Source organism: Aedes albopictus, chromosome 2 (genome assembly GCF_035046485.1).
Source record: "Aedes albopictus strain Foshan chromosome 2, AalbF5, whole genome shotgun sequence".
NCBI classification, from domain to species: Eukaryota; Metazoa; Arthropoda; class Insecta; order Diptera; family Culicidae; genus Aedes; species Aedes albopictus.
The window spans coordinates 393,261,012-393,278,887 of NC_085137.1; the positions used below are offsets into that span (position 1 = coordinate 393,261,012).

Here is a 17,876-nt window from a genome sequence, read left to right on the forward strand (position 1 = left end):
AATAATTAAACTTGGAATTTCCTCAAGCATTCATCACTTATCTTAGTGTCCTTTTAAAGATTTCTTAAGAATTACTTCCTAAGATTACTTCAGAAATCCCACCAAAAATTCCCTTTTCCAAAAAAAAACTCTTCAAGGATTTTTCAAGAAGTTTCTCTAAGGTTTTACTAAGAGATTAATCATAGGATTTCTCCATTAATTAAACAAAATCTCCAAGTATTCCTACTGAAGAAATTGAATTAATTAAATCAAATTAATTAAATTAAATTTTAAGATGGACTTCTGTAGGAGATCTATAGGAATTCTTTCGAAAAATCCTTCTGGACTTTCTCTAACGAATTTTTCAATATCCATCAACTCTGGGAGTTTTCTCACTTCTCACTTCTCTGGTCACTTTTCAAAAAAAAAATCTATTTCTCCAGAATTTATGATTGATTCCTCCAGAATTATTACGTTATTTTTAATATAATCCGTGCTCATTTCTAACAAATATACAAAAATAAGAAACAGAACAAAAACGCTTCATTCCATTGTTATGAGTGGGATAAAAATAGCAGCGTAAATGGCTAAATAGTAAAGTAACAGATATCCTATCTTATTAAAACAAATAACTTCTCAAGAAGTCTCTCTCCAAGGATATAGGAAATGTTTTAAGATTATTCAAAATTCTAAAGGATTTCCTTTAAGGCAGCCTTTAGAAACTGCTCCCAAAATTCCTTCAGAATTTTTTCCAGAGATTTCTTTAGTAATTCTCTTGCGATTTGCCCGAAGATTCGTTCAGATTTTATTCAAGTATTCTCTTAGAGTTTCTTCAATTGATTTCATTCATTCATTCCTAAACTGATTTTTCCAGGTATTTTACAAATAATTTTGTACAAGAAATCTTTTGGGGTCTTTATATGCAAGGATTTTTTTATGTATTTATTTAATTACTACTGCAAGGGTTTTCCGGATATTTTTACACAAATTCCTCCAAGAAATTCCATAGGAATTCCTCCAGGGGATGCATTGAGTGTTTTTGCTAGATTTTTTTTTTAGAAATTCCTGTAATAAGCCTATTCAAGGATTCATAAATTCCTCCAATGAATACTTTAGAAACTAAAAAAAAAGAATTCTTTCAATTCTTCTCACAGAAATTCTTCCTAGAAATTCTATAGAAATTTCTTCATACATTTTTAGGAAATTGTTTGTGATCTCATCTGGTAATTATCTATTTTTTTTTTTGGAAAATCTTCTGGTAATTCTCTTGAGATTTTTCTCGGTCGTTTCGTTGTAAATTCGTGGATTTATTTTTAATTTGCAAAGATGTATCTCATAGAACATCAAAAGTAATAACATACGGAATTTAATAAAGAATTATCAGAAGAAATTTACAGAGGAATTACCAAAGAAGCTTTTAAAAGTTGCCACTTAAATTTACAAACGAATCGACTAATTAATTTTCAAAGTACCTGTATGTGTCTCTGACAGGTTTTGGGCCACTGAATCCGAATCCGGGCTCAGATTTGTTTCAGGACGCCACAATTTTGAGCTATACCTCAATTTATAGGGCAAAATATGCGATTTTGGGCTTTTTTGACTGCAAGCCGTTATGGAAATATTTTTTTAAGCAATTAAAAGGTAAAATGGTCAATTGACATCTAAATTTACGACTCGCTAAAAATCTGTCAGAGACACATTAGTTTGCTCTTGAGACAGACCAAAAGTTAATTTTTGTTACGCTGTGCTATTGAAAGAATTACAATAGTAATTGTCAGGTATATGAGCAAAGAGACTGCTGGTAGAACTTTTAGAGAAATTGTTGAATTCCGTAATAAATTTCCAAACCCAAAGAATTTCAAAAGAGTTATGCTGAAATAGTTTTCAAAAACTTTGGCAGAAAAAAATCCAAGAATACTCTTATGGGATCTTTCGGATCAAATCCAATCATAGCATTTCCCAAGAATTTGCCTAAAAAACCGCCAAAAAATATTTGAAAGTTTTTTTTAGGTAACTCACCGAATAAATTACCAAAAAAAAATCCCAATTGAATTACCCAATCAATTCCCGTAGGGATTGGCATAGAAGTTTCCAGAAAAGAGTTAAAGTTATTCCGAAAGTTATTACCAGAGGTTTTCTCAAACGAATTGTCAAAAAAAAGTCAGTGAAAAGTTGCAGACGGAATTCCCAACAAAATTTTCGTAGAAATAGAAATCTAATGAAGTTCGAAGAAATAAAAATCAGAAGCCATTTTTGTAGCATTTCTGAGAATTAGTTGAAGAAGTTTCCAAAGGAAATGCCTAACAATTAATCAAATATATCGTCAAAGGAAATTTTCAGAGCAACAGCCGAATGGATTCTCAAATTAATGTTTAAAAATATTCCTTAACGAATCTGTACACGGGTTTCCGAATTAATTACTGAGAAAGATAAAAAAAATCCGAAGAAATACTTCAAAAATTGAAATAAATGATGTAAAAATTCTCACAGGAATTGCTCCAAGAAATTCTACTGGAATTCCTCAATGAATCCTTTAGGAATTCATCCAAGGTTTTTATCAGCTTTTTTTTTATATTGATACCTTTAACGGTTTCTTTAGCGATTAAACCAGTTTCGTCCGGATTTCTTTCACGAAACTTCTAACGAAATGTTTCTAACGATTTCTTCAACATTTTTTTCTCAAGTGCGGAGCTCCAAGAACTCTTTCTTGGATATCTTTTACGATTCATCTGGGAAATACTTCAAGGACTTCTTTACAAATTCTTCGAAGATTTTCTGCGAAAGTTGCAACAGCGATTCCGTAGAAAACTTTTTGTTCAATCCCTTGAAGGATTTTCTTCAGTATTATGTAATCCCAAGAACTCTATAAAGAGTTTCTTAAAGATATCCACAAACGATTCCTACATGTTCTCTTCAGCATTTTTTTCAGAGGAATACTTTGGAGTTCCTAAAAGATTTTTTTAGAAATTTCTTCAAGGGTTCTTTTTGCACTTTCTCATACGATTTTTCTTGGAAGTCCTTTCAAGGATTTCTTAAGAATTTGTTCAAGCATTTCTTTAGTAATCATACCTGCAGGGATTTCCTCATAAATTCCTCTAATAATTTCTGTAGAAAATCATTCTAAGATTCCTTAGGCAATGTTTTTAAGTCCTTTTTCACGATTCGCAAGAATCTTTTAAGAAATTCCAGTAAAAATTTAATCTTTTCAACAAGGATTTTGTTTTCCAAGTTACGTGTAAAGATTCGTTCATGGATTTCTCGAAGTTTTTCTTCAGATAACCCTACAAGGATGGACACATTCATCCCTAAAGAATTCCTGCACAAATTTCCTCAGGGGGTCTTACAGAAATTCACCCAAGGCCTCCTGCGGAAATTCTTTTGAAGATTGTTTTTTTTTATTTGCACCAAAGAATTTGGAATTCATTGGGGTTTCCGTCATTGATTTCTTGAGAAATTATCTAGGCATTTCATAATTAGTTCTTCCAAAAACCCCTTTGCTTACAGATTTTTTTCAGGAATCCTTTAAGTAATTACTCATAGTACTCCTAGTACTTGTAGTACTACTTCATAGTACTGTAGTAATCCTTCCAGAACATCATCAAATATACCTCCAAAATCAACCCAATGATTCTTTCCTAATACATCTTAGAATTCATCTAGGCGATTCTTAAAGATTTTTTTTTAGAAATTTCTACAAAAAATCCTACAGACACTTCTACAAGAGTTTCTTCGAGAATACATTCAAATTTCTTTGGAAAATCTCCCAAGGATCCATTCAGGTATGGCTTCAAAAATCTCAAAAAATCATCAAATATATTTTCCATGAGGAACTACTGCAAGATTCCTTCTTGAAGAAATCTCTAAAATCATTCTTGGAGAAATTCCTTGAGGTCCATCTGAAGGATTTCTTGAAGAGTTTCATGATATAATCCTTGAATGGCTTTATGAACGGTTTCGAAATGGTATTTCTGAACGACTGCTTGAAGAAATTCTTACAAAAAATTCTGAAGGATTTCTTGATAATTGTTTGAAGAAATTCTTGAAGAAATGTCAGGAGGAGTTCCTGAAGCAATCATTGTAAGTATTCGTAAACCAATACTTAGAAAGTTTTCTTAAGCAATCCCTGAAAAAAGTTCTGAAGTAAATCATAGAGGAATTTTTGTAGAAGTCTTTGAAGTAACTGCCTGATAAATCGAAAAATATATTCTTGCCCGAAGGAATTCCCGCAGAAACCCTTCAAGAACGTAACATGCGTTCAGTTCTTAACACTTATGTGGCCGGCAGGGTACCCGGGTACCTTTTTCAATTTCAAATCTCGATATTTTAATGGTTATTGAGACTAGGATGTTGGAACTCTGTTAGATCTTAGAACTCGTGAATGTACATCTATTACTGGGGTTGACCAATATTTAAAGTGAGGAGGGGCAGGGGGAGGGGCTCCTGCATTTTTTTATTACGTGGAAGGCCGGCAGGGTACCCGGGTACCCACGAAATTGAAATGATCATCCTCTTCTTGGCGTAACGTCCTCACTGGGACAAAGCCTGCTTCTCAGCTTAGTGTTCAATGAGCACTTCCACAGTTATTAACTGAGAGCTTCCTCTGCCAATGACCATTTTGCATGCGTATATCGTGTGGCAGGCACGAAGATACTCCATGCCCAAGGAAGTCAAGGAAATTTCCTTTACGAAAAGATCCTGAACCGACCGGGAATCGAACCCGTCACCCTCAGCATGGTCATGCTGAATACCCGTGCGTTTACCGCCTCGGCTATATGGGCCCTCAAATGATCATATCTCCTTCAATTTTTCATCAATTTTGGACATTTTTAGCTCATTCCATTCAGAAACTCATCATCTATCGGGAAAATATTTGGTTAGACCGATCTAATCACCGTGGTTTTCGGAAAATCCATATTTTTGGGAGCATGTCCTTATACCATATTGCAACCCACATTGTTAAGGCTAGGATACCTTAAAGTGTTTATGGTCAACCATGGCCTCACGGGAAGCGTGTTCCGAAATCACAGTTTCAAAGTCAACACGTTTTATGATTCCAGGCCGGTCAGATACAATATGCCAAAGCAATTTTACGATGCTTGGTACCGAAATTGCTACTAACCTACCGAAAATCCCGTATATTGTATTGTATAAAAACACGGATCCGGAAATCCGGATTTTCCGGTACCTATGATGATCGGACCGGTCCAACCAAATACGATCTCGATAGATAATGAGTTTCTGAGTTGAATGAGGCAAAAACTTTTAAAAGCGGTGGAAAAATCGCTGAGATATGATCATTTCCATTTCGTGGGTACCCGGGTACCCTGCCGGCCTTCTACGGGTGTTTTTTTGCTGCCCCTGAATTTCAGCTGCTATCTTATGCTGAATCAACACCTATGTTTGGTTCTGTGGTTAGGATATCAGGGACATTTCCATAATGCTCATGAATTATACTTCCATATCAGTACTGAATATCGTAAAATTCAATTTTGATTTCGAACACATTTTTTATTGTATTTTGGGGCTCCTGCAGGTGCAAAGAGTAGTCATCAAATTAATATAAACAAAACTAACGAAACTACATGAATAAAGTGTGTACATTTATAATTGTTAATAATAGAACATCAAAATAGCCATCTGTGTTCCCCGTTCCAAAATCTCTTGATAATCACGAAGAGGCCCCTACATACCTATCAGCAGATCGGCAAGTATTTAACTTATACTTATATGTAGGAATCTTTCGCTAATCACAGAACTTTATTCAAACTGGGCCCCCGAATTCAGGGGGCCTCCAAATCAGGGAAGGTTTATAACACTAGACCTGCCCTGATTTGGAGGCCCCCAAGATTCGGGGGCCCGGTGCGGACCGCACCCTCCGCCCCCCCCCTTGCTACGCCACTGCATAGCGAAGAGTTTTGTTTATTATTGAATTTTGGTTTTATGGATAGCTTCAAGAACGCTTTACAATTTTTCATCAATCTGGTTTTGATAAAAGTAGTTATAAAATCATGATTTGGCTATTACTGCAATAAAACCGTAATATAAATCCAACAAAACCAATCAGAAATGGAACTGTTACTTCGGTTGACATGGACAGTCGTCTTCCCAATACCATTCTGCAACATGAGCTCGTCGATAAACTGCCTGCAAATGTCAAATTCAGTCGTCATTGATTGCTTCTTTACGAACCAGACAACCTCTTGACTATTACAACCATTATGTATTGTCTACAGTGGACGAGCGAATTCGACAAGAAGGTCGCTACAACCCAGATAGGAAAGTTAGGCATCTCGAAGCCTGGTAGCAAATTGATTTTGCAGTTGTCAGAAATATATACTGTTGAGAATCTTGGGCTTGCGGAACAATCAACCTGTTATGAAGCGTTGGCACAGCAGTACCAGGAGCTTTAACATCCGCCGGTCAAGAGTTTCCTGCGAACATTTGCTTCCTTACGACATTTAAAGTGCGAGAAGGTATGGAACAGGTGCCCATTGCTAGAAGTACTCGTATCGGATGAGAGATTGACTGTTTTCTTGAAGTTCCGAGAAAGGGAAATGGCGTTCTCTGGAGATATTCAAGAAATGATCATGCAGGTAAGCGTGCTACTTTTCGTCTTTCGTAACGCTCCATTATTTCCCATAGGACTCCCCTTATTTCTTCCAGGACACCTCCAGAGGTTTGATTTCTATTGCTCCTTCTGGGATTCCTCAAGGGGTTTCTTCTAATATTACACCTGGAGTGCATCCAGGGATCCTTCCAACAATTTTACTTGGCATTTCTTCCGTGATTCATCCATCAGTTCTTTCCGGGGCTTGCTTCTGGATTTTTTTTCCGGGATTCCTTCAGGAATTCTTTCCGATATTACTTCAGGAATTCCTTCCGAGATTCCTCCAGGATTCCTCCATGCGATGTTCTTCTAAGAATTCCTTCAGGAATTCTTTTTGAGATTCATCTAGAAAACCCTTCCGGAAAATTCCCGCGAGAACTTATCCGGTATTTAAAAGTGCATTTAAAACGCAAATATCAAATTTGGAGACACAAGTCCGATGACAACGGGAGCTTATTGATCCTAGGTTGGTGGTGATACTGACAATAATGATTTCTTAGTGGTCTTTGGTTACATTATTTCACATTATCTCACGCGTTTATATTACATACAGCAATACTTCCGGCCGGGATTGCTTCATGAACTCTTTACAGGACTTCCTCAAGAATTTTTACTACTGGTATTCTTCCACAAACTACTTCCGAGACTTCTCCGAGAACTTCTTCCGAGATTCTTTTAAGAACTGCTTCCAGGATTTCTGCAGTAACTCCTTCTTGGCTTCCCTTAAGTTCTTTTTTGGGGTTCGATTGCGACTCCTTCCGGGATTCCTCTGAGAACACTTCTTCCAGGGTCTTTCAAGGCACTTCTTCCGGGCTTCCTCTAGAAGTTTTTTCCGGGATTTCTTCGGAAAAGTCTTCCTGGCTTTCTCTAGTAAATCTTTTCTAGATTCTTCTAGGAGTTTCTTCTGGGATTCCTATGAATCCCTCTGGAATTCTCCAGGAGTTTATTAGGGAATACCTGCAAGAGTATTTTAAATAATTCATTCAGAGGTTTTTATGGTATTCCTTATGGAATTATTCTAGGAGCTCCAAGTGGAGTTGCTACAGATATTCCTTGAGAAAAACTTCTTAAGCAATTCCTGCAGCAGCTTTGGAAGGAATTTTCCCCAAAGTTCCTTCAAATTCTCCCACCATAGTTCCGCCCGGTATTCCAATTTTCGAATTCCAGGAATTCCTTCTAGAAATCCCAGAAATATAAACTATTCCGAAAGGTGCAGTGAAGGGACTCGTGGAGGATTCAACGGAAGCCCTGGAGAAATTCCGGAAGGACTTCTTTGGAGTTCTAGAAGAAATCTCTGAAGGAATTCTGGAAGGTATTCTTGTAGGAATTCGAGATGGAATCTTTAGGGGAGTCTCAGAAGAAACTTCATGAAGAATCCCAAAGAATTCTCAAGCAGAATCTCTGATTGAGCTCACTGAGATATTCCCTAAGAAATTCGGAAAAAATCGCTGGCGTAATCCCCGGAGTACTTCTTGGAGGAATTCTGACAAGAGTTCTTCAAGAATCCCAAATGGAACTGGTTTGGAAATCTTAAAAGAAACTCCTGGAAGAATCTCAGATGGAACTTCTGAAGGTATCCTAAATAAACCACCGGAAGGATATTATAACTCCCTCTAACCCATAGAAGAAACTCCAGGAGAAATTTGTGGAGAAACCGAAAAGGATTTCCTGGAGGATCCTAGATGGAATTCCTGTGAAAGCCTAGAAGGAGCTCCAGGAGAGGTGTCACCAGCAAGTCATAAATGAGTACATTTTCCCACATACGTGAATCTCACATTTTGAATTCAATCAAACCATCCATGGAATGCTGATGAAATATTTTTGATCCCAAATCGTAACAAAGAGGCCACGAAACGACCAAGAGACAAATTTACCTTAGCAACCGCGGAATGGCGGCATGCAGTGCCATCGTTCAGGCTTTTCATAAGCCTCGGTGTGTGGGTTCGATTTCCGCTCCGGTCGATGACAACTTTTCGTCAAACGTAAAATTCTCCGCTGGTCTATTGGGTGTTTCATGTAATTGTTTGTTGCCTAATGTTAGTGATCGTTCAGTCTGAGGTTGAAGACGGTTTAGTGAAATTACAAAATTTCCAAATCTGGTCGTGTCAATCCCTCCTTTTGCATTACTTTTTAGCCAAAGCGTACACTAAGCCAGCGAGCTTTTCCCAGCGTGATGAAATGAGAAGGTAAAATGGAATAATGGAGGTGCACGGTTGTTCGCAACTAATGTAGATGTTTCTAGTTGTGAGAAACCGAATGCCTCCATTATTTCATTCTCTACAGACAAGCTTGACTCCTCAGCAGTTGCGCTGTTGTATGTTGTACAACATGCTGAAAATGCTCGCTTGTTGTACACAGCATCAGGCAGGTTTTAGGGAATAACTATTGTGTGATAGCCAGTTAGTGAAGAACGATAATTATTTTGAGATTTGGGTTATTTTGTTATTTTGTGTACTGTAAACAAATAATGGTCAACAACTCCATTAATCTTGATGGAATTGAAATAAAACTGTCGTCTAACTAGATTGGCTAATAGTTATTTATGAGACGAGTTGTAAAAACTAGATTTTTTCAGCACGAGTCGCACATTTATCCAACACGGCTGGCCGAGTTGGATAAATACGAAGAGTGCTAAATAGTTATTTATGCAATTCAGTATCATAATTTCTATTTTATATTACTCATTTCAGTATCATAATGCTCATTTTTTCCGAACTGGTTCATTATGCAACTGAAATGTGTTGCATAATGAAAAATAATTGCATAATGTTCATTATGCAACTTATTTGAGTTGCATTATGACCATTATGCAACTCAAATGAGTTGTATAATGAAAATATCATTGCAAAAAACTTTGTATGTTACTCGTTGCAAAACTCGATTTTTCATCACTCTTCGTATTTATCCAACTCGGCAAGCCTCGTCGGATAAATGCACGACTCGTGCTGATAAAAACAACTTTTTGCAACTCATCACATAAATAGCTATTATGTAACGAGTTGCAAAAAGTCGAGTTTTGCAACGAGTTCCATACAAAATTTTATGCAATGATTTTTTTCATAATGCAACTCAAATGAGTTGCATTATGAACATTATACAGCTATTTTTCATTATGCAATTCAGTTCAGTTGCAGTTGCATAATGAACCAGTTCGGAAAAATTGGCTATCATGGTACCAAAATGAGTTTGATAAAATATAAATTATGATACGAAATTGCAAAAAAAAATTTGTGCAATGTTTTTTTTCATTATACAACTCATTTTAGTTGTATAATGTTCATAATGCAACTCAGATGTTAATTATGTCACTATTTTTCATTATGCAACTGATTTCGGTTGCATAATAAACCAGTGCTGAAAAGAAAGTTATTATGATACCGAAATGAGTTACATAAATTAAAAATTATGATACTGAATTGCATAAATTAGTATTGAAGAAACAGAGTTTTCCATCAATTCGTTGAAGAAAGTTTGGAATCGTTCACCACAGCACAGCACGTCTGTTGCAAGGTTGCACACTGCCTCAGCATAAAAGAACTTCCTTCCGTTCGTCAGCACCAGTCCAGTGCCGCGATATTCTCACCCATTCTCCTTGAATAGTGGGTACTGGATACGGGGTACTTTTTTCCCAACTCGAGTCAAACAGTGTCAAGAGGGGGTGGCAGCGCTCTTCCAAACAACCGAAGAGCATATGCAGAAAATAATGCATACAATAAATATTATCTCTCATTTATTTATACTTCGCGCTGCTGCTGTACGGTGCGGTGTTGAAGTTATAGAGCCAGCTGCTGCTATGGCGGAAGGCACATTTGAATAAAAATCATGCAAATGAGAAGCTAGCGGGGGGAGCCTGTTATGGTGCAGCCTCTGACCGATTTCTTATTTTTCTTTTTTATGGTGTGATGTTCCAACTGAGACAGAGCCTGCTTCTGAGATAAGTGGTCTATGGACAATTCCGTCGTTATAGCCGTTTTGTAGTGAATTATCGCCGAAAAAGTGATTGATATTGCGTGCATATATCCTGTGGATGATGGTTTTAAATCAATATTCATCGGACCAAGACCAAACGCATACGACGTCATGAAAAACTATCAATAGGTGTAACGAATGTAATTGTTACATAGTTTTTTATATTTAATGTTAATAAAGAAATTACACACAAGTTTTTAATATGTTCGTTCAAGTTTGTAGCTGCATACCAGCCTTCACTATGTTGCTTGTATGCTAGCTTGTATGTTGATTTTATCGTTTTAGCCGGTGGTGAGCTCTGTGTGTCATTATTAGAACCAGTCTGAGTTGAATTAATCGGGTTGCATATTCAAGGGCGCATAATCGATAATCCAGCAGCGATGCTCGATTAGCTGCTCGATTGATTTGAAAATTCCTGACCGGATACCATTTTCACCGGATACCTTTTCCAACCAATCAGAATTCAGAGAAATCAATAAAAGAAAAACCGGAAACCAACTTTCAGCCAATCAAAATTCAAAAGACGAAAACAATAGCAGTGGGTCGACTTTGGGGCTTTGATTTATATTCAAAACGAAATTGGAGTTACTCTTGTGGAAACCGTTGGCGAGTGAAGATCAGTTTAGATCAATTTTAAAGGTGTTTAAGCCAAAGTTACTCGCGGGTGATAGCATTTTTGAACGGTGAAGTACGTAAAACTACATAGTGTTTGCAAAATAAGTTGTGACTAATTGTAATACTTTCCCTGACTACGTATAGCTATTTCGTTTTCGGTTTGTGGTTCATTTAAGTAAAAAAGAGTGTCGAGCAAAAATCGGTTGGATATACGGTAAGCTATTTTTTTTATTTGAAAATGTGCGAGTGCTTGGGCATTACAATAGTTACGTTGAACAGGTGCCAAATCCCATTCAACGTGGGTGTTTGGGCAGGAATCCGAGTCCGTACCGTCAGGACACTCGGTCGTCGCTAGGTGGCAAGCAGCCTATCCACACCCATTCCGATTCCGGGGCCTATATAGTCCCGTCGAATCCGCTGTGCGGCCACGCTAGACACGACGATTGGAACCAGGACCGAACAACGAGTGCGTCGACGCCCTGTGTGACCTTCCTACGGTGGAACCATATGCCAGCTGGCCCTCAAGTAAGCCCGTTAGATTTTGCACTCATGAGCTCGAAGAAAATCCCTGTAAATATTGTAAATAGCACAAAGTAAAAGTTAGTTCGTAGTCCTTTAAAGTTTTTGTTTTACACTCTTTCGCCTATTAAATCCTTGAATTAGAATTGAATTTGCATTTTTTTTACTTCGTAGTTTGGGAATAGTTTTAGAATTAGTTTTGGGGTTCGTTTCTTGATTTCTTTCGTTATACTTTCACTAGTGACCGTGCGTCTCCATAAAGTGCTCGAATTTCGTTAGAAAAGGTAAGAGTAAATTTAAGTGGTTTTTGCTATTGGTATAAGTGAATTTATTTGAGTCTTAAGGTAAGAAGTTGGGTCTCCGGTATTGTAATTGTTCTTTGAGTTAGAGATTGATTGGTGAAGTGAACTGTGGAGTTTGGGAAATCCTACCTGCCCTGACATAGGAGTTTTTTGGCCGGACTTAAACCGTACCAGTGGCCCTTCGCAAGAAGGTGGCGCTTAAGTCACTGAGTACCAGTAACCGAACCCGTAGTTTTCCTTGCTTTTTGGACCTCGAACTAAGGAGAAGGTTACATTTTGGCGCCCAACGTGGGGCCCGGAAAATTAATAGGAATATATTCAATTTTTTTTTGGTTTTTTGATATAGGATATTTTTACAATTAACTTCATTGGAAGATTTTTTTTTGAAGAGAGAGCAGTGAAGACCAACTAAGTGGTACGATGGCTAAATTTACGGCTAACCTGTATCGAATGAATGCGTCTCATTTAGAGCAAAGTGAGCTAGAATACGAGTTGATTTTGCGCGGATTATTGGTTTCGGAAATCAGACAGGACAATGAGCGTCGACTGCGATCGGCATTGCGAGATGATGAAAAGGAAAATCGTGACTATCTGTCTTGGCGAGGAATTTTAGAGGAGTGTGCATTAATCGAAAATCGTTTGAAAGATATCGAAGAGCAGATTATACATCAGGCTAACATAACTTCTAAATCCCGACTGTACCATTATTATCTCAGACTTCGGAGGTGTCAGGTTCAAAGCCCTAATGAAGAGGAAACCCGTTACGTTTTAGTAAGTGTCATCAAGGAAATGTTGCTAAGATATTTTAACGAGTTGATCGACAATAAGGATGAACTATACATGCAGACGACTATGAATTCGAACCATTCGGGCTTAACTAGACCAGAAGTAGGGCAGACCAGACCGTTACGCGCGTCAGACCCCGGAGAAAATCAAAGGCCTACTGGAACGATTCCGAGGACAACTAACCAAACGCGTCGCGTGGCGTTTCTATCTTCAACTAGGGAAAATGAGGACAGTGTCGGTTCGAGTGGTGATAGTATTATCGAAGATTTGCTGGTTTTAAATTCACCAATCGCTGAAGTTGAAAACCCCCTGTTAAACCTAACTGGGGCGTTGCCAACTGCGGCTAATCGACAATCAGAGTTTGTGACTCAAACGGATCAAGTCGCACAAGGGGATCGTGGAAATCGATTTTCTCGTTCACCACGACCTCCTGTTTTCGTCAGTGGTTTTCAACCGAATGGCGAAGAGCGCACAAACTTACCGCAGTCTTCAAGAACTGAAGAATATGTTCATATTTCTCAGATTGAGTCCTATGTCCAAAGATGCGTCACTGCCATCTTGGGAAACCAAAGGTCGGATCAGACTCCTACCAATAGGGTGGACCTGGTAACCAACCAACTTCGAAATTTCAATATTGATGAGAGAGAAGTACAACATTTTTCGAGACCTCAGGAGACTCCTAGGTCAACGTATACGGCCACATCGAGGAGGTCGAATGACTTGAGGGAGTTTTCAGTAATTCCGGGGAATTTAAATTTGCCTCAGTGCTTAACGAGTACGCAGAGGTTGACAAACGTGGCCTTAAACCGATCTGTGCCCAATGAGCCGGATAGTCGTCCATTTGCTCAATCAAATGCTCAGGACGGAAACAATGTTTTGAGAAATCCATTTGATCAATCATTCAATGCAAGGAATTACAGAAAACCACCTCATCATTTGTGTAAAATTATCGGCACTTGGCCGAAATTTTGTGGGGACAATAACACGGTGCCTCTAGTGTCCTTTCTGAGGACAATCGATATGCTTTGTAGGTCGTACGAAGTGGATAAGGAGGAATTAAAACCCCACGCTCACCTATTGTTCACGGGGGATGCGTATACGTGGTACACGACCTATGTTGATCGTTTCACTAATTGGGACACCCTGTTGTACTATCTGACTATCAGGTACGACAACCCTAACCGGGACAGATACATCAAAGAGGAGATGAGAAATCGTAAGCAGAAGCCTAATGAGTTATTTAGTGCTTTTCTGACGGAGATTGAAGCCTTGTCCCAAAGATTGATAAGTCCTATGAGCGAAATTGAAAAGTTTGATATTGTAGTGGAAAACATGAAAATTTCCTACAAGAGAAGACTTGCTCTTGAGGACATCCGCTCAATTGAAGACCTAGCACAAAAGTGCTATCGATTTGATGCATTAGAATCGAACTTGTTCAGCCCAAAGTCAAGGGGCACCAATGCTGAAATACACGCATTGGGAACCGGGGAAGAAGACTCTGAAGAAGAATTCGTGAACGCCATAAATTCTAAAGGAAATCGTCAGAAGGCTAAACTGACTGAGAATAAGTACATCAGAGAACAAAACACTGAGGACGTAGTCAGTGGCATGGTGTGTTGGAACTGTTACGGAACTGACCATATTTGGAAATTCTGCCCCGAAGAAAAAAGAATTTTCTGCCATGTTTGCGGATATGCGGGAAAAACGTCCACAAACTGTCCCAATAATCATCCGATCAATTCAACATTCCCTAAAGGAACAAAAAACGGACTTCAGGAGAATGCTTAAGGGACCAAGCTTCTCCTTCAGGAACAACAGTGGTTCCCAAGTCCCAAATAGATAATCCGTTTCCATCGTTTTGTGAAATATTTGAAATTAACGTAAAGCCGCATCGATGCCCTAAACTTAAGGTGAAAATCTTGGATTTTGAAATCGATGCTTTAGCTGATACAGGAGCAGCCTTGTCTATCATTAACTCAAGAGACTTGATTGATCGATTAGGATTGACGGTGCATACGATAAATTTGACGATAAAAACCGCTGATGGTACAACTCACAAATGTCTTGGAGGAGTACAAATCCCTTACACGTACGGAAAAAGCACCCAAGTGGTTCCTACTGTAATCGTTACGGGAATTTCGCAGCCCTTAATATTGGGAATGAATTTCCTCAATCAATTTGAATTCAAACTACATAGTCCATATGACCCACGTCCATTAGAGGGTGGTCAACAGGATACTACGGTAAACCTTATTGATATGTTCTTCGTTGAAGACTATTTCGCGTTAGCTCAAGACCCGATCGCCTTTAAATTGTTACCTGCTGAAATTCAGGAATTGAAGGCAAACTCGCCATCCGAAACTGACAAAGACCTGAGTTTAGAAATTCCCACGTTAGATTTTCCACCGAATTTGTTGAATCATCCAGATCAAATTTCAACTGAACACAACCTTACATCTCAACAACGAGTAGAGTTATTTGAAGTTATAAAATTGCTACCTTGTACTCAAGAGGGCCAATTAGGTAGAACGGGCCTGATAGAACATCGTATTGATGTCCAATCTGAGGTTCAATTAAGGAGAAAACAACCTATGTACAAATATTCTCCAACCGTAGAGCGCGAAGTAGACAGTGAGGTCGCCAGGATGAAAAAACTTGGAGTCATTGAAGAATGCAATGGACCTGTTGACTTTTTGAACCCGATCTTACCGGTCAAAAAGTCTAGTGGCAAATGGCGGATCTGTTTAGATTCCCGTGGTTTAAATCAAATTACCAAACCAGACGATTTCCCGTTTCCTAGTATGACTAATATTCTACACCGAATTAAAAAGTCCAGGTATTTCACCATAATAGACTTGTCCGAATCATACTACCAAGTCCCACTTGAAGAATCGGCTAAAAATAAAACTGGTTTCCGCACCAATAAAGGACTTTACCGTTTTACAGTTATGCCATTTGGACTCACAAACGCGCCTGCCACTATGGCCCGATTAATGAGCCAGGTTTTGGGGCATGATTTGGAGCCGTTTGTGCATGTCTATTTAGATGACACAATCATCGCTACAGATGATTTCGAGACTCATCTTTACTATCTCAAAATTGTGGCTGAACGATTTAGAAATGCTGGGTTGACCATAAATGTGCAAAAATCGAGTTTTTGCCAACAAAAAATTAAATATTTGGGCTATATAGTCTCAGAAGATGGTCTTTCTGTGGATGCTGAGAAAATAAAGCCGGTAATTGACTACCCAGTCCCGAAATCTGTGAAAGACATTCGTCGGCTCCTTGGTTTAGCGGGATTTTACCAAAAATTTATTCCCCAGTATTCCGACTTAACAGCACCGATATCCGACCTCCTTAAAAAAGGGAAAAAGGTAACATGGACAGAGGAAGCGAACGACGCTTTCCTTAAATTGAAATCCGCTCTAGTCACTACTCCTATACTAGCAAATCCTGACTTTGACCTGCCGTTCATTATTGAAACGGATAGCTCGGACCAGGCGATTGGAGCAGTTTTGACACAGATCCAAGGTGGAGAACGAAAATGTCTAGCGTATTACTCTAAAAAGCTCTCCAGCACGCAGCGGCGTTATAGCGCAACGGAGAGGGAATGTCTTGCCGTTTTATTAAGCATCGAAAATTTCCGACACTTTGTCGAGGGAACTCGATTTGTGGTGCAAACAGACGCTATGAGTCTAACGTTTTTGAAATCTATGTCGATAGAGTCGAAATCCCCGAGGATAGCTCGATGGGCACTCAAATTGTCAAAATATGACATTACTTTTGAATATAAAAAAGGAACTGAAAATGTATCCGCTGATTTTCTCTCCAGAGGGGTAAATACGTTGCAAGTTGATCACCCAGATGCCTATATAAGCGGCCTACGGGACCAAATAATCAAGAATCCAGACAGATACAAGGATTTCCAAATTCGGGATGGAAAAATCTATAAATTTATTTCTAACACGTCTGGTCTTGAAGATTTATCCTTCAAGTGGAAATATGTGGTCCCGGCGTCAGAAAGACGGGAGATTATCACACTAATCCACACAGAAGCACACCTAGGCTTCACAAAGACCCTGGAGAAAATTCGGCAAAAATTTTACTGGCCAAAAATGTCTACGGACATAAAACGGTTTTGTTCTACTTGCGAGGTATGTAAAGAATCGAAAAGCGATAACAGCAATGTCACACCACCCTGTGGGAAACGCAAACTATGCTCCAGGCCTTGGGAGATGATCTCTCTGGACTTTTTGGGCCCGTATCCTCGATCCAAGCGAGGGAACATCTGGTGTTTGGTAGTATCTGACTTTTATTCCAAGTTTGTTATGGTCCAATGCATGAGATCAGCTACATCGCAAGCAGTCTGCACTTTTCTTGAGAACATTATTTTCTTGGTCTTCGGAGTTCCTTCAATATGCATCTCCGATAATGCGACTGTATTTACCTCTAAACTCTTCGAAAGTTTCTTAAGGCAATATCAGGTTACCCACTGGAACTTAGCGGTGTACCACCCTGGGCCTAACCCGACCGAGCGAGTCAACCGGGTGATAGTAACCGCAATAAGATGCTCTCTTAAAGACAAATCATCTCACAAAGAATGGGATGAAGATGTTAATAAGATAGCAATGGCCATCCGTACGTCAGTTCACGATAGTACGGGTTTCTCCCCTTACTTTCTTAACTTTGGAAGGGAAATGATAAGTAATGGCACGGAATATGAAAACATTCTTGAAAGTAATACAACCACTGACTATCGACCGGCTCTCTTGCAGGAAGACCAAAGGAAATTACAAGAAATTGTCCAGAGGAACATGAAGAAGGCCTATGACAAATATTCTCACCACTACAACTTTCGGTGTAACTCGAAAAGAAATTTTCAAGAGGGCGAAATCGTATACAAAAAGAACATCAACCAGTCAGACAAGTCGAAGAACTATGTAGGAAAATTTGCGAAGCTCTATACAAAAGTAAAAATACGCGAAATCATCGGTTCAAACACGTATATATTAGAAAACCTAGACGGGAATCGTATCCCCGGTACATTCCACTCTTCATTTTTGAAAAAAATCTAAATCAATTTAAAGCTATGTCGGTAA

General features: G+C 38.6%; 2 protein-coding genes across 3 annotated transcripts in view; one reads left to right on the forward strand and one right to left on the reverse strand.

Moving 5' to 3' along the window:
• The window catches only part of LOC109404936 (protein still life, isoform SIF type 1), a 417,832-nt gene that overhangs the window by 58,155 nt on the left and 341,801 nt on the right, over window positions 1–17,876 (reverse strand). The window lies entirely within an intron of this gene.
• On the forward strand, window positions 10,739–17,854 carry LOC115254903 (uncharacterized). The gene is made up of 3 exons (XM_062853219.1): window positions 10,739–11,243; window positions 11,315–11,384; window positions 11,450–17,854. The coding sequence occupies exon 3, from the start codon at window positions 12,412–12,414 to the stop codon at window positions 14,563–14,565; it is 2,154 nt and encodes a 717-aa protein (XP_062709203.1). The 5' UTR covers window positions 10,739–11,243; window positions 11,315–11,384; window positions 11,450–12,411; the 3' UTR covers window positions 14,566–17,854.